At 40.1% G+C, this 26,420-nt stretch overlaps 2 protein-coding genes across 3 annotated transcripts in view; both read left to right on the top strand.

Moving 5' to 3' along the window:
- Positions 1-13,336: 13,336 nt before the first annotated feature.
- On the top strand, positions 13,337-15,271 carry fam163a (family with sequence similarity 163 member A). The gene is made up of 3 exons (XM_022737973.1): positions 13,337-13,358; positions 13,884-13,998; positions 14,581-15,271. Exons 2-3 carry the CDS (start codon positions 13,906-13,908, stop codon positions 14,977-14,979), a joined length of 492 nt encoding a protein of 163 aa, XP_022593694.1. The 5' UTR covers positions 13,337-13,358; positions 13,884-13,905; the 3' UTR covers positions 14,980-15,271.
- A 2,743-nt stretch (positions 15,272-18,014) lies between these two features.
- rabgap1l (RAB GTPase activating protein 1 like) overlaps positions 18,015-26,420 on the top strand; it is a 115,407-nt gene continuing 107,001 nt past the window's right edge. The window contains exons 1-3 of one of the 2 annotated variants that reach the window (XM_022754363.1): positions 18,015-18,082; positions 23,971-24,197; positions 24,583-24,733. In XM_022754363.1, the coding sequence (XP_022610084.1) occupies positions 24,060-24,197; positions 24,583-24,733 (289 nt within the window). In that variant the 5' untranslated portion in view covers positions 18,015-18,082; positions 23,971-24,059. Of the gene's footprint in view, positions 18,083-18,414; positions 18,438-23,970; positions 24,198-24,582; positions 24,734-26,420 lie in introns of those variants that run through there. The other variant, XM_022754450.1, reaches the window with a different exon arrangement.

Here is a 26,420-nt window from a genome sequence, read left to right as displayed (position 1 = left end):
TGGAGCTGGAGATCAATATCACTTATCCACCTCTCATGACCTTCACACCCTTACTTAGAAATTACCTCCACATTGTAGCCTAAACCTTTCCTGCTTAGAAAACACTCTCTCTCACTGTTCATGCACAGACCTCCTTATTTTTTATCCTAAAACATCTTCTTTCATGAAATTTCAGCCCTTTGTCGTCACTATCCACCAGCTCCCCGACTTGTTTTATTCATCATTATTTGAACTTGTCCTGTAGCACCCCTCTTACGCAAGCAGTGCTTGAAGCTTCAATGCAACATTTACACTTGCAGTAAGCAGTTTCTTTCTGATTTGTGCCCAGACTGAGCTGCAATAAGGAAGAGGGTCAGAGGTCACATGACCCAGATAATATTCCTGTGACCTGAGGTGAATGTAGAAGAAATATGTGCAAAAATATGTTTTCACCATGAATAAAACATGTCACAGCTGAGATTTAACTGTAATTCTGCTGATGCCAAGATTTTCACCTTGGAAATGATAAATATCGTCATTATGTTATATGATCGTTTTCACTCCAGACTGACCCCTTCAGTTTTCACATGCTTAATTATTACTTCACTTGACTTAAAATGTCTTTATAAATGTTTTACATGTTATATGTGGCTTTAATATCTATCTATCTACCATGTGAAAGAAAATACAAATTTTATGAGTAACCTGTTGGAAAACCAACAAAATTATCTTAAGATATCCCTTGGATAACATGCATTTCATAAGAGAAAGTATCTTTAACGTGCACATCCACAATTCATCTTAAAAACACTTGAGAGTCTTTCTATTAGGGTTGTCATAATAACTTTTCATTATGTGGGGCAAGTAAATGCTTTTAGATATCAGGAAAAAGTTTTTCATTCATATGCAACATAGTGAAGTGCGTGTAGATATTACAGAGACCACAAATTACTTGGAACCATGTAAAGCTATACCCCTTTAATCTTAAACTGATTAGTCCCATTGCTGTGCATGTAAAGGTTCTGATGTTCTCAAGATGTAATGGGTGTGTGGGAAGGTTGAGGGGTTTCTGCTGAGTCTTCTATCTCTTTTATCTGCTCCCTGCTGCTTTCATTATGCTGGAGATTTAAAGCATTTTCCAAGTCGTGCCTCTATTAGTTCTTATGGCACCTGAAAACAGTAGCTGCTTGCTTTCCAGTTGTTGTCCTGTGTTTTGGGTGATAGACTGGAGACCTACCATATGCAACAAGTTAATAGTTTACTCAGGACGTGTCTTTAAACGCTCTGTTGGTTATGGACAGGTGTGCGAATCAAACACTTCTGAGTTTCACCAATCAGTTTATTGCAGAAACTTCATCAACAATTAGAAGAGAGCCACAACTTAACTAATGCAGAGAGATGAGAGGAGATGGGACTTGTTGTTTGTCCTGGAAGCGTTTCCTCTTCAGTGTGTCTCCCTGGCTGCTGCCAGGATGGCACAGTGGATTCAGTTACAGTTCTGTAAGCGGAAGGTCATACAGTAGGTGCAATTTTTTGCACAGCGATGTGTTGAAATAGCCCCGAGCATCACACTGAAATTCATATCTACTCATTCAATGTCAGGCTGACGGTTTTCACGCTAGTTTTATTTCTAATTTATTCATTTTAACGGCTGAGGGAAAGGTTGGCAAAGGCTTGACTGCTAGTGTGACGGCTTTACAGACTGAAGTGTTGACAGACTGATCATGACTGCTCTGTTTTATATTTATAGTTCAGCCTCACCTCACCTGACTGACCTTGATGTCAGTCACTTTAGTATTTGAAGCATAAAAGTAGAAATATAGTAAAGTTTGTTTGATCCCTGGAGGAATGATCTGTGAAAATCCACTTCCAAAGAATTCGAAATGTTGGTCACAGTGGTAAAATGCATCAGTCCACAGGAAAATGACTAATACAAAATTTGATGGTGTAATTCCTCATGGGAAAACAAGGATGTCCCAAGAGAAAGCTTACACCTCGCTGGACCCTCCCCTTCTGCTCTTTTGCTCCTGAGCAAGGCATCTCTGTAGCCAGGCCTTTTTTTCCTGCGTGCCCGGCCTTCTGCGGCTGCGCTCCCTCACTTCACTAACTGTCACAGATAAAATGTCCATGTGAATGTATGCTAATGTAATATTCGTGGTACATTACTCCCTCAAAGATAGAAGCTGGACCATTTCATTTCCTTTTATGAGACTGTCGTGCTGACCAGCAGAATGGAGGTACAGTAATTACAGCTTCCTCTATACTGGGTGTGCATTCAGCGATGCTGCACTACTGCCAAGTGTGAAAGAGAAGCTGGCATATCGCAGGACAGCAGGGGAGGAGCTGAGCAGCTATAATGAAACCTCTGCAATCCTCGTAAAGCAGGGGGACGCGGAGCTGCAGGCATGTTTAATGTCAGGTCTATTTCCTGCTGAAGTTCTCCTCTGTGAATCTGTCTGAACTGAACATTAATTAACTGGAGAATCAATTCAAGCCTTCCTGTTTGAAGTGAATCAGTATCCCTGTGGTTAGAACTGTTTCCTCAAAGAATCTTAACTTTGGTTGTGATTGAATGTTTAACAGTGTGTGTGTTCGTCCTGCAAGTGACCCACAACCTGTCCAGATTGTTTCCTACCCTTGTGCAATCTCTGTGTCTCAATTCCATACTACTGTGTGAGCTTATTGTTAGCAGCTGTTGTCCCACAAAGCAATGCACTAATGAAATGAAGGAGCTGCCCACACCTGGAAACACATTATTTAAAAAAAAAAAAAAAAAAAAACTCCAGAAAGATCATGAAAAACCAAAAAAAAGTAAGTATTAAACCTTGAGAAAAAAACACTGCTTTTTCTGTTACATTTCTGACTGTATTGTAAAGTTTCTTATGCGTATAAAATGTTAAAGTATGTTGTATACAGTATGCAACAAAGATTAGTATTTTGAAGTGTAGTGTGGTGGACATTTATTTTGTGATTTGAATATATCTGCAGCAGATCAATGACCAGCTGTGTCGGGTTTGACCTTTTGCTTCAACGCGTGATGGTGTTCTCAGTGCGTGGTCATGTTTGAAATGATGTCAATTCCACTGTTGCAGACGATCGCATCGAATAAGAGCCTACATTAAGATTTTTGTTAGCTGAAAGTGCTACTAGAACTCAGTGCCCTTCTCACATTGTTTAACTGCTCCGTGTTTGTGTTCCCCCTGTCCACTGGATTCACTTGTTTACTTCCTGTTTCCAAGTTGGGGTTAGTAATGGTGCTGGTGAGATATTTAACCCTACTCAGGAAGCATCTAAAGAATGGGGATGTGTAGAATAGCAGCGATTGTCACTGTAAACCCAAATCGGCACAGATAGATATAGGCCTTTGTTTGAACCAAGCAACAGGCAGCAGTAGTGCAGCTTTACCTTCCATGTTTGCTGAGCATCGCTGCAGGCTGCTGTGTCTACATTTGTTTAATATGTAAGTGTGTTTGGGCAAGTTCATCTTGGGGAAAATGGACTGAGCTTTCTGACTATATTTCTGACTCTATATTCGTACTGTTCCACACATTTTAACCTGGGAAGTGTACCGTACGCTGCTCCACTGCTCCACTGCTTCACTGCTGCAGCTATAGCAGATAAAACAGTGCACCAGGTTTTGTTGAGTTAAAAGTGGGTTGTATTCATTCTGTGCGGTACATAAACTTTGAGAGTTAGGCTGGAGTATCAGTCACTTTAATGTATTGTAATTTAATCATCACAGTGAAATGAACCATGTTTGAGCAAATCTTCCTGGGTGTTGTAGTTTATGATCTCTCTGCTGCAGGGTTTGTGCACAGTGTAGTTTTTAATGGACATACCAGAAAGCCCTCCCAGACACTAGTAATGCTTTCACTGATGTGATCTGAGCTGACAGATTTGGAAAAAAAAAAAAAAAAATTATATGCAGTTGTGTGTTTTGTGTTATGTACTGTGTGTTGTTTGATCCCACTCTGATACCAACAGCCATTCATCCAGATGGGGGCATCTGCTCCCTTAGATTATTTTAGTCGTCTTGAAGTCCATTTGAAGTCCTATGACAGTACAGTCGTCATGGAAGCAGCAGTAGCAGAAGTACACATGGCTGTAACAGCAGTAAAAGTGCTGGAGAACCATAGAAAGCAGAAGTCAGATGGGAGACCCATAGCCATCCCACTGGCCTGGATATCTGGTGATAGTCTTTTATGGAGAGGGAGGAAATTGAATTTGACGTGTGTATAAAAATTACAGATGGACCGTGAGTAATGAATCTTTCACTTTCCATGTGAGTAAAGGTATTCACCACATCTCGAGTCACAGCGAGTGTGTAGAAAGGCTGAATCAGGAGCTGGCAGGCTGGAGTACAGTAGCCTGCATAACAGCATAATGTACACCAGTTATAAATCTGCCAGCAGTATATACGGCATCAGAACATGGTCCAGATTGGACGAAGAGAAAGACTCAGACAGTGCTCCAACTCTCTGTCGCCCTATCTCTCTCCATCTTCACAGGGACGAAGCTGTTTTACCGCCTGTATTGATCATGTGCTTTTATAGGGCCAAGAGGATCATTCTTGGGAGTGGTTCTTCACATTCATTGCATTCTTTGCCCCAAATGACCTCGAGCAAAATCAAGTAATTGAACTAAAATGTTCAGTGTCATCAATCTCTGCCTACTGGGCCGTAACTGCTGCGACAGCTTAAGAGGGAAGATGGGATAACGGTTGGTTGAGTTCCTGTGGGTCCCTCAGTACATGAAGAAGGTTTTCAAGGTCACATGTATGTGTTCGTATTCAGAAAGTTAATGTACTTATTCTATTAAAAACCTGTAGCTGTAAAATAGTGAAAAAGGGTTTGTCATTCTGTAATCAATTTTATCACCGCTCCCCTGGCATAAGATGAAAAAGATGAGAGCCCTTCTTTGGACATGAGTGTGTGAGATCTCATCTTTTACATATTTGTTTGCTTCTTCATAAGGTGTTTCCCAGTGGGCTTAAAAGTTGCACGAATGCAGTATTGTATGTTGTAATAAACAACTGAATAGAAGAACTTTTTAACAGTGTACAGTTTTTAATTGGTTAATAGTAACATAGTAAATCATAGTAAATAGTAATATTTAAGTTGTAATAATGGATGGATAAAGTATGCACACATGTGTCCTATTACACCTGCAACACAATATAAGTTACTAAAGAGAACCTAAACAAAAAAAAAATGTTGTTGATACATGCACATGCAAAACCCTCAAAACTCTGATTGATTGCTGTTTTGGGCTGCCTTTATGACATCATATAGAGGATTTTAAGGTAATCTTATATAAGTAGACAAAATGTGTTGCCCCCAACAGGTGGAAGGAATCGCACCTCCAGTTCTGATGGTATTTTTACTGTACCCGCAAAATTTCTCAGCAACTATTGAATGGATTGCCATGAAATTTAGTTCAGACAACGATGAATCCTGGTCTTTGGTTATCCCCTGACGTTTCATCTAGTGCCACCAGAGATTCATGTTTCTGGATATAAAGCTGACTGTGAAGATCCCATGACTTTTCGCCATTTGTCTCAACAACTAAAAGTGTTGATTTCATGAAAATTTGAACAGACATTCGTGTTCCTCAGATGATGAAGCTTACTGACTTTGGTGATCCTGTGACTTTTCCTTCTAGCGCCACCATGAAGTCGACATTTGTGGCTTTTGATTTAAATGTCTCAATAAGTATTGTACTAAAATGCACTGTCATGAAATTTGTTAGAAACATTCATTACCTTGTTAGGATGATTTGTCATAATTTGGTGATCTCCTGACTTTTCCTCTAGTGCCATCATCAGGTTAAAATTTCAATTTATCTAATGCTTTGATCTATGGAAAAAAACTAATGATATTCCCATCAGCCTCAGCTGTACTTTGTGCTTATTGCTAATGTTAGGGTTAAGACACCAACCTCTGTTGCATCTCTGTCTCTCGAGCATTTTCCTGTCATCTTTCTCTGCTGTTCACAGAGCCGCTAGTGTGGCTGTAGACTTGTTGCATAACCCTTTTAAGTAAAACAAATGTTTCCAGTGAAAGACACTTCATAACATCACTGCTAATGAGTGAAACTTGAGAGCAAAGTGCATTTCCCCGGGGTTTACAGTTAGAGCTGCACTGCAACCTCCAAACATGAGTGAGATATACACAGGCTGTTGCTGTCACCTTCCAACATGAACTAAAATCAAATAGTTTGAACAGTTATCCTGTGATTTCATTCAGAGCAGCCACCGTGTCAAGTTTCCCAGTGCAGATTTAACAGATTATGTTCTTTTTGTTTTTATGTTTTACCCATGATTCTACTTTTACGGTGAATAATACTCATGAAAAAGAAATGCCACGATTTCTAAAGCGACCCCCTTAATTGTGTTTGCTTCACACCCACGCAAGCAAACAAACACGCATTTACACACACATGCAAACACACACAGACGCCCACGCTGGGCTGCAACAGAAACGATAGGGAGAGGAAGCAGATAGAGGAAAGCCTTTGGAACGGCAGATAACAGGATTAGACAAATTACATTTCAGCTGTGACCATGAATCCCATTTGGATGTGCCACTTGTTTTCTCTCCACTTACAACAGCAGCCATAGAGCTGTGGATTTTGATGACAAAATGGTGGTTTTCCAAAATAATATGTGCTGAAATATTTTGCATGAATTATTGCCAGGGTAGTTGGGATTTGAATCTGCTGCTGAGACAACACCTGGAGTTGTAAGCAATGGAAGAGAGTTTAACAGGAAGTATAGTAAGTTTTACAGGGCAGATGAGCATTTCACATTCTCACATATTTTGCCGTGTACTGTCTTGCGCTGTTTGGGTTCGGTGCATGCCTTAAGAGCATTTCAGCGAACAGAAAAACCAGCTATAGTCGTAGTAACCTTGCAAAGGCAGCCCACAATTTTCACATTTGTCTGACAGGGCCACGGATAAAAGTTGCTGACTGACAGCTCTCTCCTTCAATCAGATAACGACATAAACACATCCTGTCACCTGGTGTGACAGCAACATTGAGTGCCTTGCTTCCAGTTTTACTGTAATACTGCAAAAACATGGTGACTGACAATCGTTTCTTTAAACTATCTACCAATAATTTTCTGAGGGTCACAGGTCACACAGCTGCGGGATCATTTGTCATTTTACATTGATAACACCTGATAGTAAGTAAGTAAGTTTTAAAAGGTGATGAGTCAGTGTGATAGTTCAAACGCTCCCTAGTGTTCACTGAAGTGGTACCTGGTTTGCACAATTGATTCTAAGTGGATGGTTTCTAAATACATTTAAACCATGTATTGCAAACAAGAGTATGGCGAACCAGTTCTGATCTGCAACCAGTTGCAAAATTTAGGATTAAATAAGAATATGCTTTTTGATTCTGCCCTGTTGATTTCTGATAGCAATTTCATACATTTCCCATGAATCACCAAAATTGGATAAAATGCATATGAACAGGAACCAAAATCGATCAGCCGGATCCGAATCAGATCATCAACCCAAGTAAAAACCATTGCCTTCATGATGTAGTCTGGCTTTGCAAGGCTTTGTCACAAGCTGACTTCTGTAACCTTTAGGCTCCTGTCGCTCCTCAGAATGGTATAACAGGAAGTATAATGTAAAATCCAGGTGTATGTTTTCAGAACTGCATTAGCATGAGTCGAAAATGACATTAATCTCTGAAAATTTGACTTTTTTTGGGAGATTTTTTGGCAGTTGCAGGTTAGGGCTGTTTGGTGAAGACCAGGCAATTCGTCTTTCTCTTAGCTTGACTACAGAGCATTTCTTATGATTCAGTGGGATTTTAAAGGGTTTTAAAGTTAATTTAATGATCCTTCCTCTGGCATTACAAAATTGCTAAATCCTCAGATGATACCACAGGCAATTTTGACATTACGAGCATTTGACTGATGAGTGAGCAGGCTGACGTCTTTCTCAAACACACCTTTTTCTTTTTTTTTCCTTTTTGGCAGGACACACTGTGAGGATCAAACCTGTGGCCTTTATGTGACAGGGCAGATGGTGCTTTAGTGCGTTTGGAGGAGCAGAGACTAGAGACTGACACAAAGTGACTCCTAGCCTGAGCAGTTTAAAATCCAAAGAATCAATCTTGTAAAAATCTTCCAGGGCAGTCAAGGTCCTTCAGATGCTCCTGAAGACTGATGGCTGAGGCTCCGGAGGGGACACTCCATCAGGGGGAGAGGGGGAGAGAGGGGGAGAGGGGGAGAGGGCGGTAGCTCACTTAGATATTCTCAGTCCTCTGATTTGCCAAAAACAGCATCCGTGAAACCTGTAGTTTTACAGCATGAATGAATTCAATTCTACAAACAAAATATCTTTCAGGATGGAGACAAAGGAAAGCAGTAACCGAAGTGTCCAGTGCACTGATAAAGAATATTAAAGGCTGATGATTGAAGGTGTAAAAGCTTTTAAACATCAACACAGTCCAGTCCAGTGCAGCGAATTGTATCACACCATAATCTAACATAATGGAGTGCTACAGAGTGTTGCTTACAGTTTACACTTAATCATAACAAAACATAGTGACATGTATCATAAAACATAATGTAATATATCGGTGTGGTGTTTGATATAATAGCATAGCGTGACATGTAGTGTAATGCAGTGCAGTTTAACTAAATGTGTGCTGTGGCATAATACATTGTAGCATATCCGATCATAATACTTTACATAATACTTGTTTGGTTTTGGCCCAAACCAATCAATAGCAAATCAATCAGCTGACACAGAAGGGGCAGTTAATGCTTTTCACAACAATGAAAGGAATATGTGGATTTAATAGTTCTTATTTCTGTAATTTGATGTACAAAAAAAAAAAAAAAAATCCACTGTTTTCAGTGTTTTCTGTTGCTGTTCCTCGGGGGTGCAGTCAGGTCGTTTGCAAGCTATTTAGGAAGATGACGTCTCCATTCCTGTTCCCACCAACAAAGTTCTGACCGATCGATTGTTTCTTCAGCTGATGAAAACAGTTGTCAATGAGATTGATTTGAATTGCCAAACAAATTAAGAGCTGTATTGAGTGATTCAGACGTCTGGAAACAAGCTACCTCTAAGTAATTTAAATGTAAATAAAAAAAAAAAAAAAACAAACCACGAGAAACTGAAAACCTTTGGAGCTGTAGATGGTAGTTTTGGAAAATACAAATGAGAAAAAACATCAATGAGCCCTAAATATACTGGCCCTTATCAATATATAACATAAAATGCCCTTAGTATAGTGTATCAGAGTATGATGTGTTGCAATAAGATGCAACATAAGATATCATCACTCGCAAACATCAGCTTTTTTGCAGCCTCAGGATGCTTATAAACCCACCAAGATGAACTTAAAAATATTCTTTAAATATATTTTCTGCCTCAAGGCAAAATGTTGCAGATACAAGGTTTAAGAAGAAGGAGACGAAAGAAAAGTCTGTCCCAACCGAATCTGTTGCTGAAATGTGCTGAGCCCAGAATGCCGCTCCAACTCCATCAAGGTGATGTACTGACTCTGCAGGGATTTCATCATCCTTGGAGTTCGATTCATCTGAGACGCACCTAATTTTCATATCATAATGTTTTTCCACTTTGAGGGAAATAGAGCCACAGTTGCTCTTGTTGTTTGTTCGGTGTGACAGCTGTGAAGTGAAGTGTGTGAAGTGTCACAGGAGCTCGACAAATGTCTAGAAACAAACTAAAAGCTCCCTTTAAATCTGTGATTCCTTGAAGACGTGAGGTGCTGCCTGCCGAGACATGAGCTCCGCTGCCTTAAATGTACTGGAATGAATCAGACTTTAGATGAACATTATTCTGCAGTATCAACTCCTATTTGTCAATCAGACATTTGTGGTGAGTGTTGAGGTTCGCTGGTTATTTAGTAAATTAAGCTATTGTGCTTCCTGTGCACTGACTGCTGCTAAGTGCTGCGAAGACTCTGCTGTCTTTTCTAATGAGTGTTTTATTAAGATGTCCTGATTTATTTGGTAAGTCTTGAGCGCATGTTGGCCTTTGTGAATTCTGCATGTGTGCAGTGTGTGTGTGTGTGTGTATGTGTATGTGCATGTGTATGTGTATGTGTATGTGTATGTGTATGTGTATGTGTATGTGTGTGCATGCAGAGAGAGTCTTATCAGTATACAGGGCTCTTCAGGCAGTATGGGGGATTCAGGGCCACTCTAATCTGGACCCAGTGGTGACTGATCCAGCTTTCTTTCTGTCTGTGCTCTGCTTGTGTGTGTGTGTGTGTGTGTGTGCTGATGCAGAAATCTCATTTTCTCCACAGTTTGTCAGATGAAGTCAACTCAAATTAATCTAACCAACAAGTTTGTCTCAAAGTGCTTGCAGAGCAACATGTAAACTGGAGGAAAACAAATCTGTGTGTGTGTGTGTTGTGTGTGTGTTGTGTGTGTGTTGTGTGTGTGTGTGTCTGTGTGTGTGTGTGTGTGTGTGTGTGTGTGTGTGTGCGTGTGCCTGTGTGTGCGTGCGCCTGTGTCTGAGTAAAAGATGACGTGGTGACAGCGGTGACTCCATTTCCATTTCCTCCTTGCAGTACAAGTCACCGTGCTGGCATTAATTATGAAAAATAGTGTGGTGTACTGAGTCTGAGATTGCACGCACTGGAGAGAGTTATGAAGAGTGATGTTAAGAGGAATCTGTCAGCTGCCATCCCGTTTGGTCTCCACGAATAATTGAAGGCTAGTGTACTTTCTGACAGAAACATGGTTTATGAGCTTGGTACCAGTGTAGCGGTACAGAACGCCACCTGTGGGAACAGCACCGCCTCCTTTTCTTCTCCTCACTGGAGAGTCTGACAGCACTTCCAGCTCATTGTCTTTTTAATGAAGAAACGCATTCAGATTCTCTGAACTGGAGTAAATTCAGCCAGAATTAAAAATATCATCAGTGTGAGATACTCAACACATCTCAGGAGATATTTTGCTTCTTCTCTGGTTTGTCCCTGTATCCATATTTCATAAAAATGACTGTAATAACCGTGTGTGGACTACAGTATATAATCCAGCACCATTTAAATGCTTTAAAACAAACATGCACACAAACATTGGTCCATTTTTGAGTGTCATTGTGATTGACGCAATCACCCCTCAGTGCGACAAACAGAGAAAAGGAAAACAGCCAGAAAACATGAGAAATGATGCCGTTCACACCAACTATTGTTTATTTTAATTTTAACTTTAATTGCATCACAGCTATAAAACACCCAGCTCGAGATTGCATTGGCTGTAAAGAAATGAGTAATGAACAGTCATTTAAGGGAGACTCACTGTAAAAGTTTTGTCAGGTACAAAATCAGTGCGCAGGGGGAATGGATGGATTGTATCCAGAAACCCAACTTAGTTTACTGTCACTCAGACGACAGTCAGACTAAGTAGAGCAGCTACTGCAAGCCCTCAGGAGAAGTGCTGGGCCGTGAGACTGCGAGGCAACAGTGGCCACAATTGAAATTGCATGTCATGTGATGCCTATTGGCCCAAAAAGGCATTTATTCCCCTTATGTAATCATTACAACAGGAACAGTGAATGATGTAAAATGATGAAATGATAGAAACTGGGAAGTCTTGATGAACCGTGTGGGTAAATTATTTTCTTGTCATTCATGTGTGTTTCGATGCCAGGAGGAAGGAGTCGCCCAGCCTCTCATCTGTCGGCAGTCAAGTTTCATTGTGGGTAATGTAGGCACCAGGCTTAGGATCTCAGTCTGGATTCTAATTAATCTGAATTTGCATGATGAAGGACTGACAGACTTCATCTATCACATGAAAACACACACACACACACACACACACACACACACACACACACACACACACACACACACACACACATACACACACACAGGCATATTTCAGATGGTAGGAATCATAAGTGACAGGCTGAGAAATGAGCTTCTTGTGCTAATGCAGAGAGGTGTAAATATGTGTGTGTGTGTGCCACTTCCCTTTACTCCTTCCTCTCTATTCTTGTAATTTCCTATTTCCTTCTTTCTCACAAACATTCTTACTTTTTCCATCCTTTCGTTCCTTCCTTTTTTTTCATCCTACCTTTCCTTCCTCCATCCTCCAACTCAATCATGAATTTGACCTGTTTTTATCAGTAGGAATGGATTTCACTTCACCTGTACAAGCCTCAGCCTGCAGATTAAACCCCTAACCAACTGAGCCCCTCACTGCTAAATCATTTTTACTGCTGCTCTTCCATAATGCTGTGTGTGTGTGTGTGTGTGTGTGTGTGTGTGTGTGGTGTGGTGTGTGTGTGTGTGTGTGTGTGTGTGTGTGTGTGTGTGGGTGTGTGCGCGTGTGTGTGTGTGTATATGTGTGCGTGCGTGTGTGCATATTTGAGTGTGGATGAGACAGAGACAAAGAGAGAGAGAGAGAGATTGCTCAGAATTATGCATGTCTGAGAATGTGGAGGCTGAGTAAGTAAATATCTTTGATGTTTTTATTCGAAATGATCCAGTTTCTTTCCTCTCTTGTTGTGAAACTGCAAATGTCCTGAGAAGAACTGAACAGTAATGATAATGACCATGGCTGAGTAGACAATGAAAGAAGTACAAGCAACAGAAACTCAAACATCAATGTTGTGTTCATGTACAGGAAGTGGACACAATTATAACACCTTTACAACTGAACGAGTCAGCAGCCTCCTAGCAAATATGTTCTTGGAGATTGTATTGTTATTTCTCAGTTGTGATAGTGAATGAAATTGTGCGTGGTATTTACAAGGGGAAAAAACATTAAATAGCACTGCATTACACTATGGATACAGGTGTTGCTATCATTTTGTCCACCCCTCTGTCTATATGTAATGCATATGTAATTGTGTGTGTGTGTGTGTGTGTGTGTGTGTGTGTGTGTGTGTGCGCGCACATGTATGCTCTTCTCTAATGAAACACTCTTCCTCATGCCTAGTCATTCTTCTAGTGTTGGTACTGTGTGTTTGTTGGTCTGTGTGCGAGAGGCTTTTGTTCTGTTCTCTCAGTGCCACCTTGTGGAGAAAAATGTTTAAAATATCTTCAGTTAAGCTGTTGCACTTCTCGCTTCCTGCTTCCTTTCCTCTCTCCTTCCTTCCTTCCTTCCTTCCTTCCTCCCTCCTTACTCCATCTCTCCTCACAGATGTTCATACAGTGTGGCTCTCCAGCGGTGTGACCTCTCATCTTTGACCTGCAATTTGACTTCTCTTCACCTTTGCAACCTTTGAACACTCTTCTGATGTAAGTTCCTCCATCCATCCATCCATCCATCCATCCATCCATCCATCCATCCATCCATCCATCCATCCATCCTTCAATTTAACTATGTCTGTTATTTCTCTGCTTTCAGGTGTTAAGCAACTTTGCTGAACGTGAGTATAACACCAATAATCACAACAGAGTTTATTCTGTTTGATCAATTCAAAATTTGCATTTGCAAAACGTTTTGAAAGAAACAAACGTCTCTTTATGTGTTTGAAATTCATGTTTTTCAAAATAGTTACATTGACTTAGATACTTGATATTACATTTTCAAAATAAAGTTAAAATAAACATAATGTTGTCATTTTAGCTGATAAAATTGGGAGGAAAAGGAAATTAAGTTTAAAATGCTAAACACTAGGCTTTTTTATGATGGTAGTTAATGTTCGTAGGTATAAGGGTTTGCACTGTGTTGGAGCTGTACAGAAAGATTAATGTATTTAAGTAATTTACTGCATGTTCTCTGTTTTCTTTCTGTTCTCTGTGAATTTGCTCTATTACCATACTTTCATAGAGAACATATTCCAGCAGATTGCATTTCCATTTAGTTCAATACTGACATTTGCATGATCTTTTGAAGAGTGTGTTGATGATGATGGTGATGATGATGATGATGATTTAACTTCCTGTGTCAGAGTTTGATGGAGAGCTGGTCGGATGACAGCTGGAACTGTTGTCATAACCGGAGGAATACTGGCCACAGTGATACTTCTGTGTATCATAGCTGTGCTCTGTTACTGTAGACTCCAGGTACACCTCTGTTTTTATCTGTGTGTGTATATATGTAAGCATCATACTATTTTCCGCATTCATCTCTCTCTCTCTCATTTTCAGGTCTGTTCCTCCTTCCCCTTTCTTCCTTATACAGTAGACTTTCCTTTTCCTTCTTTTCTTACCTCCTTCCTCCTATCTTTCCTTTCCTTACATTTTAACCTTTCCTAAGACCCCTCCCCCCTCTTCAATAGCTTTTTAAATTCCACCTCACCAGCATGAATTGATCATTGCAGTTAGCTTTGTTTCAAAAATATTCAGAAATTGGTTCCAGTATTTAAAAAAAAAAAAAAAAGATTTTTAAATAGTTAACTGTTTTAGAATCAAGAAAAACACACTTGAAACCATGAAATCCCTGAAGTATGTTGAATATATTGGAAAAAGTTTATTGATCTCAAAACTATTTTCCGATTTCCATTTCATTTTTTTAAGAAAATACTGTAGCATGGTACTCAATAATGTTTCGTAGACCGAAGTACAGCCTGTTTGTCATAAAATGAAAATGAAAATTGCTTTTTTGTCTTGACAAGGCAATTACTGGGCGATTCTCTCTCTCTGTAGTACTACTGCTGTAAGAAGAATGGGTCTGACAGCGGCTCCATCTCTCAGCAACACTTTGCCTGCAACGCCTGCAGTGTCACCGGCCTGGACGGGTCAATCATCACCCCTCTGTCCCTGTCACCGCCAGAGCCGCCTGGATCCTCCAACCCCACCAAACCCAGAGGGGGGCGACGCAGCTACTGCCCCACCTGCTCACCCTACGACTCACCCTTCTACATCCGTACCACTGATGAGATGCGCAACGGTGGCGAGCGCATCACCTACATGCCCACACACTATGAGAACCAGGCACTGGCCATGCCGCTGCCCGCCGTCCGAGGCTCCCTGCTGAGGGAGACTCAGCGAGGGCGGCCTCCCGATTTCTACACCAATACCCGAGCCATCAGCACTGAGGTGTGACTACCCCGAAACCCCATAACACCACCCATTACACACACAGACACTCCTCTTTGCACTTACGCAGACACACACAAACACACACACACACACACACACACCAGCACCACCACTAACAAGACCACAGAAGTGATTTTGACACGTACAGCAGCTCCCAGTGAGGATCTGCTGGATAAAGGCCCACTGTCTGTGCAGGCTATATTATCACATGTAATTAGGGTTTGGGGTCTGGGGGGATTTAAGTGAGGATTGTCTAAGCCTACTGCTGAAGTGTGTGAGAAGCAGGGATGACTCTCAAACCTAGTTCCTCACTTTATACCCGTACATTTTAAATGTTCCTGTTCATTAAGACAGTAACTCTATAATTGATGGTAGATAAAACTGTAGCTGTAAAATGTCTTGTAAGAAAATGTCCCTTTATCCTCCCACATGAAGGGCGTGGTCGTGCACCGTCTGTTGACTGTTACTGTGTCTTTACTGACTGAGGGCTATCTTAGATAATTTATGATTTTTCCCCCTTGCTGCATATCTTCCCAATGACTGCCGAAAAGACAAAAAACAAAACAAAAACAAAACCGTATTATGAAGTATGTAGCAAATATGAAGCAATTTTGTCATGATAAGCAGAACAGAGACTGAAGTACATTTGAAAAAAGGGCAAAAGGAGGAAAAAGTCAGCATGCCCTCTGCAGTTTCCTGGATCTCTGGAAGCAGGAAAGGTAGAAGAGAGCAGACGACTGGAGCTTTCCCTATGCAAGCTGTCTGGCAAACGACTGCAGCTCCAGTAATCTCCTTTCAGCTGTTTTCATCTCATATACTTTACTGGAGGAATATCATGAGCAGTGTGCCCCCCCCAGTGAGATATAACTATGGTGTACATATAGATAGACCTATGAGCATTTCAAACTGGATCTTGGATACAGTAGTTCCAGCACTGAACTACCACTTTCTCCCCTAAGGCACAAACCTGTGAATAAACAAGTATGCCTGAGCCCTTGAACGCAACAGTGGTAAGATGGAAGTGAACTGGGGGAATTTCTCTTTACTGACAGTGATGCAAAAAGTTTGAAATGTAAATATTAACCAGAAAGCAACAGAAGTGTCTCTTGATCCCACCGTCTTCTTGACGGAGAGAGATGCACCCTGGGATTTGAACATGATGTATTTTGAATGAGGGAGTGTGATTTACTAGTTTGTGCTATTTTGTCTACACACTCCTCCTATACTCCTATACTACTCTCATGTTGAATCTTTGAAATGCAATTAATCATGTCTTTTCTTTTCATGTTTGTTTTTTCACATGTGAGAAAGTCAGAGTACACATTTATGTGATTGAAACAGTTTCACATTGCTCATTTTCTACATGGCACTTACCCAACATTGCTTGCTATACACAAAAAAAATGTTTCCTGTGATATTTGTCTTTGTATTTCTATGTAAAGCAGGGCTCAGTGAGGCAGTGACTAAGCAGTGCAGGAAACCTTACGGACTTGCATGGTGTGATAACGTTGGATAATTTTGGGGCAGGCCTGGTGTTGTCATTCAAGCATTAGACAAAAATGCACTCCCCAACCTCTTTTCAGCTGTGCATATAACATAATTAAAACCCATTCATCAGCAGCTACTTCATTTATTTCACAATTACTTTTTCATCAAGGTTAAATAGAAGCCAACTGCAGTGCTGTTATACTGTACATCTTTACACAACAATTGTGGGTTTTCTCTGGATTAACTAAAAAGGGCAAATAAATGTACAAAGGACTGGCCAAATGAAAGTTCATCACTAAAGATCAACATGTTTGCTTTTAGGAGAAGTGGTGAAATCTATCCAGACACATCTGAGCTAGAATCTCTAAGGAGGATTCAGTGGAATAAAAAAGGTGTTTATCCATGTTGTTGTCCACTACCACAGCTAAGGATTCATTGTCATCATTCATTTATTTACCCATTGTATTAACTATATATTTTACTACTTACTTAACTAGTTATCTTTGAACATAGAAAAACAATGAATTTTTAGAAATGTGGTTAAAAAACGTCAAATCATACATGATAAATACGGATAAAACAGTAATATTTGACAGTGTTAACTTTTGACAATTAAAGATTTGTAACTGCTTGAAATTGTTTATTGTGTGATTGCTGACAAGACTACACACACACATTCACACACACAAGTGAGCAGTGTTATACCTATTCAACTGGAAATATTAAATTAACTTGAGTTTCATCAAGATGCCAGAAGTCTGACCTCCGGATAATGATTGTCATGAGGTAAACAACCACTAATTTTCGAACAAAGCATTAATCTATCTTATGATTTTCCCTAAATGATGCCTTCTTGGGTAAAACAAAAGCTTTCTATAACTTAACAAGTTTTCATATTTTCTCATTTTGAACATCCAATAAGAAAGGAGTAAATGTTGAAATAATACCACCTGATGGGGAAGTAATGTTCCCAAAAGCCCCTTTTATAACTAAAATGCACAATAATACATATGTTTATTATATGTTTATTAGTTATACAGTTATAATGTTTTAGGCACATTAGATGTTTAGCGTCTTATCCAACACCATCATGGAGGTGTCTGATCAGTCCCACATTCATTCAGTGAGACATACTAATTTAGCTTTAGCTTTGGATTGAGCTTTTTTCTGTATACTGCACTTTGTATGAAATTGACTGATAAATAAAAAACAAATCATGGCCTTATTTTTGAAAGCATCCCCACTTTACTTTTGGTGCCTAAAACTTCTATCTATCTATCTATCTATCTATCTATCTATCTATCTATCTATCTATCTATCTATCTATCTATCTATCTATCTATCTATCTATCTATCTATATTTCTCTTTATAAATATAAATAAATGTATGCATTATTTACACACATATATGGCATAAACAAATCCCTAAACTGAATTGTTGTCCAGTGAATGTAAAAGGTGCTTAACGGAGATAATGCAGAGCATGCGTGAAACTACGGTGGCATTCCAAACCGGAAGGCGCATCACTAAAGTCCCGAGTGATTCATCTTCTCAAACACACGATCTTCGCTGCAACTCTCCTGACAGCTAGCGAGCAACTCCACAACGGTCTAAACAAGTGAGTTGACAGCTCTATTAGCTACACCTAGGTTCATTCCAGTGTCACATTTATACGTAGTGGGAAGAGAACCGTTGTATTCCTTCTTCTCTCTCGTCATTTTCCTCCGGAGCCGGGCGGGGTGTCGCTGAGTGCGGACGCTCCTCCACCTACTGCTCCAACTGTTTTGGACTTTGAGCTGGTTAGCGTTAGCCAAACTTAGCTTCAGCTCGCAGGTCTAGCCTTGCACACATAGGTACTTCCTGTTTAGCCTACATTCACCTGTTGTGACAGTTAGCTCCTTGCCCAAAGGTCTACTTTTGCAAACCCATATTAGTATTACCGCGGTGAGGAAAATACTGTGGTGACTGTACGGGTAAGTTAGCTTGTCGCTAGCTAATTTTTGCCTTGCCTGTCTTTCTGTGAGAGGAGTGTATCCGCTTTGCAAGTCTGCTGGTTGTGTGTATTTGACCACACAATACCATGCCAATTTTATTTAACCCACTGAACGGTCGGTAAAGAGCTGTTATAAAGAGAATACGCTGCCATAAAATGCTAGCCTGCTGTAGATGCTGTGAGAGACTGTGTGATGTGCTCCATCCAGGCCTGCAGACACCACTGAGGGGAGCAATATCAGTTTACTGCAGCAATTAATGGGGAAATCTATTTCAACACAGTGTAAGACAATATTTCATTAGCTTTTGAAACGCAAAGCCATTATCTACAAACACTAACAACTGTCTCCTCAGAAGGAAATCAGAGCATCAACACCTGGAATAATGATGCCATCAGGTGACACTATTTGGCACTGAGCCATTGACATTGTATTAGTGTCTAATTCAGGATGGGCCCATACCGGTTTTGCTTGACATATTCCTTCCATAGGAGTCCAAATGAGTTTTTATTAACACAGCTGTGTTGTACACATTTATCCTCTCAGTAACATCACTGCATATGCTTGTCATGCTTTCACAGCATTCCCTTAACTGACTTGAGACTCAATATTTACAAGTCATAACTGATGTAGGGCTGGGTGATATTAACAAAAATGTCAATATGTTTCTGACCTTGGATAATGTGTGATGATATTTTGGGGCTGACACTTGGTGCTTTTAGAATGTGACAGATGTTACACGAGTGACATTACATTCAAGTGTTTAAACTCAGCTTTTGAGAACAGCAAAACATACCAGTTTTTACAAGAACATGATATTATAATATATGATATCATAAATGATGCACCACAGTGGGTTCCCTGGTATACTGTAAGAAAATAATAGATGAAATGGAGGTGCCATACTCTTTTCCTTTTCTTGCCTTTTCCTTTTTTGTGGCTGTTGCATACATTTGTATATCTTGTGGTACTACATAGAGCTTCGTAATATTATATTGTTTTGATTTGAAGTTCCACATACTGAATAGGTATAAGTAACATATTGTTGGTTTGCTTTTGTAGCCCTCAGAAGGCACTATCCATTAATTGGAGGTTTGACTAGGTTTTTAAATACCTAAGATGCTCTGGTTGATATTGGTAATATTTGGTAAGAGGAATGTAGCTGATGTATTAGGATATGAAATGAAAAGTTTCTGGATTGTATAATGGAGAAATACAGGCATGGTTACCTGGCAGTAGATTGTGGTAGTATGAGCAAATAGGAATAAACAGGTAATAGTCTGATGTAGGCCAGGCTTTGGCTCTGGCACTAAAACAAAGTGGCCTTTTGTGTGTCTAAACGGAGAGGTGTTCTTTGACAAGAAGGAGTTACTTGAGGAGCCAGCCAGAAAACTATCAGGAAGTATATCAGGAATAATTACACAACATTTCACATTGATTAATCAGATTTACTGAAGCGCATAGTCTCTTCATAGTCTTATATGCAGTGTTGTGTTGCTGCTGTGGGGTTTACAGTGTGCAGTACAGGTTGTCACAATAGTCTGCGTCAGGTTTAAAGAGTGTATGTCATTCATGGTGGTAGTTATACTTTTGAATCTACCATGAACAAACAGAGCAGCAGATAATATGTATTTGACAATGAAAATAGCTTGTATGACTGTAGCTTTAGACCAAACAGGAATAACAGGTGTTGGGTGTCACTAAGAGGCAGACACTCTGTTGGTTGAGCTGGTTTCTGTCCCAGCTGTAAACTATTTGTTTCTGTGGGGCTGTGTTGGGTCACCTGGCTCAGTCTTATTCAGATGTTTGGACTGGCTGGGGGTTACTTTTGACATGATGTGTGATGGATGCTTTTGCACAAAATAATTTCCAGGAACATTAATGCCTACAGGGAAATTAACTCCCAACCCTGGCAGTGCTAAAATAACACCCAAATCTCAGTATGGAGTGACACCAAAAGACACCATTATAGCAGGTTACCTGGAATTAGCTAGGATTTGACTGTTTCATAGTTGGAGTCAGTGTATTGTGGCTATCAGGGATACATTTTGCTTGTTGTTCATGTCTAAAAAAGTTAGTATGATCAGCCCCAGCCTAACCCTAACAGTATTATTATCTTTTGTAACTATTGAATAAGTTTGTCATGCTGCAATGACAGCTCTGTTCAGTATGCCAAATAATCACCTTGTCGAATGGGAGACAGGAAAGCTGCTATCAGCAGCTTCAGGTTGGGCAGCCCTAGTTCTTTAAAGCAAGGTCAGCCGAGTCATAAAGCAGATGGAGTTAGAAAGAGCCGCATGTCAGAGCCAGCATTGTCTACCATCACCAAATGAATGAAAGATGGCCAAAAGGAAATGTTTCCCCTATCACCCAACCCTCCAGTGAAGTGTCAGAAGTTTGTTCATGAATTGCATCTTGGACCCATCATCATATACTATATAAACTTGCCATCAAATAGAATGTAATCATAGATTTTGGGTTGTCAAACCTTGTACTTTGATTTCCTTATAGTTTACTCCTCTCACTCACTTACAGTGTTTTTGATTTCATGTGTCTGTGGACACTGTTGTATCTGTAACATTATAGCAGGGCATGACAACCCACAGAAACTCATGCACCCATACAGATGTAATCTGTCTGGATAGCCCTGTGCCTGTGGGTGTTGTGCAGTCTGTCTACACCACTGGACACTCACAGTTTCCATGCGGGCAGTGGTTTGGTAACGAGGCTGCCAACTGGGACTGTACTGGAGGAGTAGTCTTGTAATAACTGGGTGCTACTTTTCTATGATGTTTAGAGTTAAGGCCAGAGAGGAAGAGACTGTTCAGTCACTCAAGGACAGCAAGAGTTAGAGAGAGCAGAAACAGTCTAATCTTGGTGAATACTGTTCTATGTGTATAATAACCTGGTTTTTAGTGACCACTTAGCAGCTGATAGATACATGTAAAATTAGCCTTCAATGGATAAATCATTCAAACCATATTTTACTACACTTGTTTTGACATAGATAGTATTTGAAAGGCCTTCATCACAGTTTGTCTGTTTCTTTCTTTCCTTTTGCTGTTAAAATGAATTTTATCACATGCAGTTGTACACAAAATATTGTGTTATGTGTTGCCTTTCTGTACCATTATGAGGGTGTGCATTCGTGTAAGGGAGCTAATGGGATGTTCTGTACTGGCACTGTCAGCATTAAGTAATTGTAATTAATATCCACTTCTGTGTGGCTGGAATGTGTATATCACATGCTTCAGATCCTGTCTGGACTTCAGAAGACATGAAATCCAGTTGAAGTTTGCTCTAAATTACTTAATTTCCCAGCCTGCCCTGACATTATTTGTGTTTCTTATCTGGGTTCCCTCTCATTGCAACTCTTTCCAGCTAAGTGAATCAGTGGGAGTGTTCACTTTTCTGCTTCGTGCTGTGCTCTGTGTAATTGAATAAGTATGATTGGAGCACATGATACTGTTGCTTTCCTTATGTGAGTCTGCGTCCATGTACACGTGCATGTGCATGTATGAATATAATTTGCCTGGGTTAAGTGTGTATGAATGCCTTTTGTGTGCATGTAATCATGTCACTGTGTGTGAATGAATGTCCCCTTCATACTTTTGTTTTGAACTCTATATACCTCAAACCCCAGCTGTTTGGCAGATGCTTGAGCTGTACATTTATAATGAGAATAATGAACTTTTTTTGTATTGCAACTTTCCTAACAAAGTTACAAGATGCTTGTAGAAGTAAAACAGAATAAAACATAAAACACAATAAAGTTAAAGACATTCAAAACAACATATTGCAAATAAACAACATCAAAAGAGAGAGTGAAACAAGCAGTAAGCATACAAGGACTGAATTGCACAAAGATTGAAATACAAGTTACCCAAGCTGCTGCCTTAAGACATAAAAAAGCCTTTTTATGAAAATGGGTTTTAAAGAGAGATTTAAATGTGGATACTAAGCAGGCTAACCTTAGGTCCTTGGCTTTCATAGCTTTGGCACACAAATCATTGTATTGTTCTGTTCCATATTGAATACATCATTAAAACATTCACAGTGTAGGCTGTAAACAGTATGTGAACCACTACCCTAATGTAGAAGCAAAGTAGAGATTTCTAGCACAACTTCACCAACATGCATGAAGAAAGGAAAAAATCTAAAGAGGTCAAAACACCAGCAACACTAGTATAGAGAAGAACTTTTATTATCAGGGTCATCGTCTAACCCTAATAATAAAGTTAATAATAAAGTATACTGTAAGTGTTGCTGGAGTTTGAACACCTATCCTAATGACATGAACAAAAGATAACTAGAGTCAGCAGTTATCAAAGTCAAGTCAATGAAACCAGATCGGAGGTGTGGGTTAGAGCTACTCTGACTTACAGAAAACAATAAAACATTTTGAGTTTGGTATTCACAAGAAGCATTTGCTGATGTGAAAAATGCATCACCAAAAAAAATCTTAGAAGACTTACAATGTGTTGATTTGCATAAAGCTGAAAGTCATCATTGAGAGGAAAATGAATTCCCACATTTATCAAGGTATCTTACAGGTTAATGTCAGGGTGGCTGTCCATCTCCTGAAGCTCAGTAGAAGTTTGGTGATGAGCCAGGACAACGCTGCTAAATATCAAAGTAAATCCACTACAGAATGATTTCTGTGCCCTGATCTTCACCAAGTGGAGATGCTGTGAAATGACCTGAGGAGAGTCGCTCACACCAGACATCCTTAGAATATGGCAGAGCTGAAGCTGCTCTTTAAGGAATGATGGTCCAGAATTCCTTCTGAACATTGTGCAGGTCTGATCAGCAGCTACAGGAAGAGCTTGTTTGAGATTATTTGTGCCAAAGGAGGTTCAACCAGTTATTAGATCCAAGGGTTCCAAATCACAAAACAGCTATAATAAAAGAATGCATACAGCTAATGCTATATTATTGTGCCTGTAGGGGCTAATACAGCAACAGAATATTCAACTGAAACCAACTGCTGGTGTTATAATACCACTGAAGCATGATGAGTATTTAACCGTTTAATGCTCTCAAAGTTCTGCATCAGAAGTATGTTGAAAATGGAACCATCATCTACGACAGTGATTAAGGGAAGCTCTCTGACCCCATTTGGCTGCCAGCTTGGCCTGTCAGAGACTGTGACTGGCTAATCCCTGAGTGATCAGGAAGAGACTTAATTGTACCCTAAGCACTGAAAACAATTTTAGGAATTGTGCAACATCAGATTTGTGGTTAGGTTTACAAATTGTCCTAATGTCTGGGTTGGTATCCTTAACTCAAAGATGACAGGGTGGTTAGATTAACTTCGCCCCAGACTTGCAACCTAAAAACGTGGCCGAGTTGTTTGACATGTCTCTGGCATGTCTAAGTCCTGGAAGGGTCATTGTGGTTTGGTGTTGTCATGTACATTACAGTGACAACACTGTCACTGTAATGTACATGATCACATGATACATGATTCATTATAATGAACAATCTAATGCTGCTCCATTTGTTGTGCATGCAGGCTGCCTACAGCGCTGGGCGGACAGGAGAGGGAAGGGGGAGAGCTTTAACCCTGGTCTCCCCAGCCGACCCTGAGTAAACCAGCCAGCCATGGATGACAGCTCCTCACTGGGAAAAGTTAGCAGCTCTACCGAGTCCGTGGCCACCGTCACCAGTGAGGAGTTTGTTCTGGTACAGTCCAGTGCTGCTGGGTCACCGCAGGGCTCCGAGGGCAAACCAAGACTCAAGGTCAGAACCACAGATGGACACACGTTATGGCACAAAAGTATCCAAAATGAAGCCACCTGAAGGCTGCAGGTCAAATTTGAGTTTCAAAAGGGCAAACACAGCAGCTAAAACATCTTTTGTCCCCCATCGAGCTCCTACTGAAGCTGTTGTGGCTGGTTAGATCACCAATGGATGTAATGTTCATGTAATTTTGCTGTGTGATTACAACCCAAGAAAGCGTGATATCAGCAAGTCGAAACAAGGTGATTTACAAGCTCTTGCATAAGGATTGAGTCAGTCCAGGAAGCTCCAGTCTGTCTTCATCTATCTTTATGTTTCCCTTTCCTCACTGCTTTATCTCCTCTTGTTTCTCTTTGCCCCATGTCCGCTGTTTTCTCTCCCTTAGATGTCCTGGAATGGAAGTGAGCAGCTGGAAAAAGCTATGGAGGAGGTGTTGGATGATAATGATGATGAGGTGAAGGTGGAGAAGAGCAGTGTGGAAAAGATGGAGAAGCACAGGGACCCAGAGAGCCAAGTCCTAGAATCCCGACCTCCAGGTATGTTCTTTGGTGTATTACACTCATTGTGTCTATGATATAAGTTGGCAAAATCTTTTTTCGCAAGACATTACTGTCAAACAGTCACTAATTTCATTGTGAGTCCTATTGGTATGGGATTTAAGTGATTAAATCTGAACTTACCACTGTCACTGTGACATAATGTTGATGTAAATTGTTATATATTGGCTTATAGCTTGGCTGTTCAGCCTTTAGCATGTGGGGCAATAAAATACAACGAATGGAGGACTTGATGGAACAGTTTAGGTAAAATTGAAAGGCTAATGTTTTTCAGGAAAGAATATCAACAGTTGAGCAAAAACTCTGATATAAGCAATCCTTTATTAGAGTGGGGTGTATGTTTGAATTGTCTCATGTTTACATCAGAGTGAAAATACCAATGTGAAAAGCATTCTTTGATGAAAATTGTTTAAAACTGACCTCATGCAGCTGTATGCATGCCATTGACATACCAAAATCTACTTTTGCCATATCAGATTGGAAAGGCTGGTATCTGAACTTGCTGCTTAACTGCCCTGTATATCAGCAAGGACAGGCTGGCCCAGAAAAAAAGAAAAACAGCACTCTAACCGTAGTTGATATACTGCACTGTTAACCTCAGTGGCATGTGCAAGGCATTAGCACTACCTGGGTTACAATTTACAGGCTCCACTCCCTCTGGGGCTTCTCATTATTAAACTGCATTAATGGTGAAATTATATTTCATTATCTGGGCTTTATGGAGTCACGTGCCCAACCACATGTTAATTATGTTTAACAATTTGAGATCCTATGATTTCATTCTGCCCTGGAAGACTTGGGTGTTGCATTATGACTGTCCTAATCCTTTGGATTACTGTCTGTCCCTGTTTCGTTACGGTTCTGGTTTTCAACTAAGTCTTAAATATCTAACACCCAACTACTGTACACAAAAAACACAAATGTGCTTGTTTAAACAGTGGTCTTTTTTTTTGTTTTTTTTTTTAAACCCACTCTTTCATTTGAGAGACCGGAAGCTTTACCTCTTCAGATACTGCAGAAAGGTACTTGTCAGTATCTAAACATGGTGTTGAAGCCCCTTACTTTCAGGTGAAATGAAAATGAAATTAAGAGTGAAACCATGTGTCACAGAGGAAGGAAGCACATGCTGTCTCCCCAGACACACAGGCAGAAATTCAATGTTGCTAACAATGAATTTTAGAGCACAGCAAACTGCAAAAAAGCAAGGTATGTCCAAACTTGGTACTATATAATTATTTTTAAACATGCTCTATGTGGTGTAAAACAGGTTTGGGAAAAATAAGCAGGTAAAAGATGGAAAGTTGTTGGGTGCTTGAGAATAATCATGACAATTAATTTCATATATGCCTTAGGCGGGTCAGACGTAACCAACTCTTTCTGTATAGATGAGCTTTGTTAAACACTATAAAAATCTATTTTAAAGTCCAGACGGATGTTTTACATTAGGACTACTTGTCTCTATTTATTGACTTGCACCTACATGTCTTCTTGTTACTGGTGTTTCGTGCTTAACAATGCACAACTGCAGAGTGAGCTAAGAGGAAATGCTTAGTGTGGGGTAGATTAAGAGCCAGTCAGCAGTGGAAGTCAAGCTGCTGCTCATTGTTCTACTTCCTGTTTGCAAAGTGTGAAAGTTCCAGGTCAAAGGCCATTTCAGAAAAGACCC

Source organism: Seriola dumerili, unplaced genomic scaffold (genome assembly GCF_002260705.1).
Source record: "Seriola dumerili isolate Sdu_G_001 unplaced genomic scaffold, Sdu_1.0 BDQW01000002.1, whole genome shotgun sequence".
NCBI classification, from domain to species: Eukaryota; Metazoa; Chordata; class Actinopteri; order Carangiformes; family Carangidae; genus Seriola; species Seriola dumerili.
This window is presented reverse-complemented; position numbering and strand designations above follow the sequence as displayed.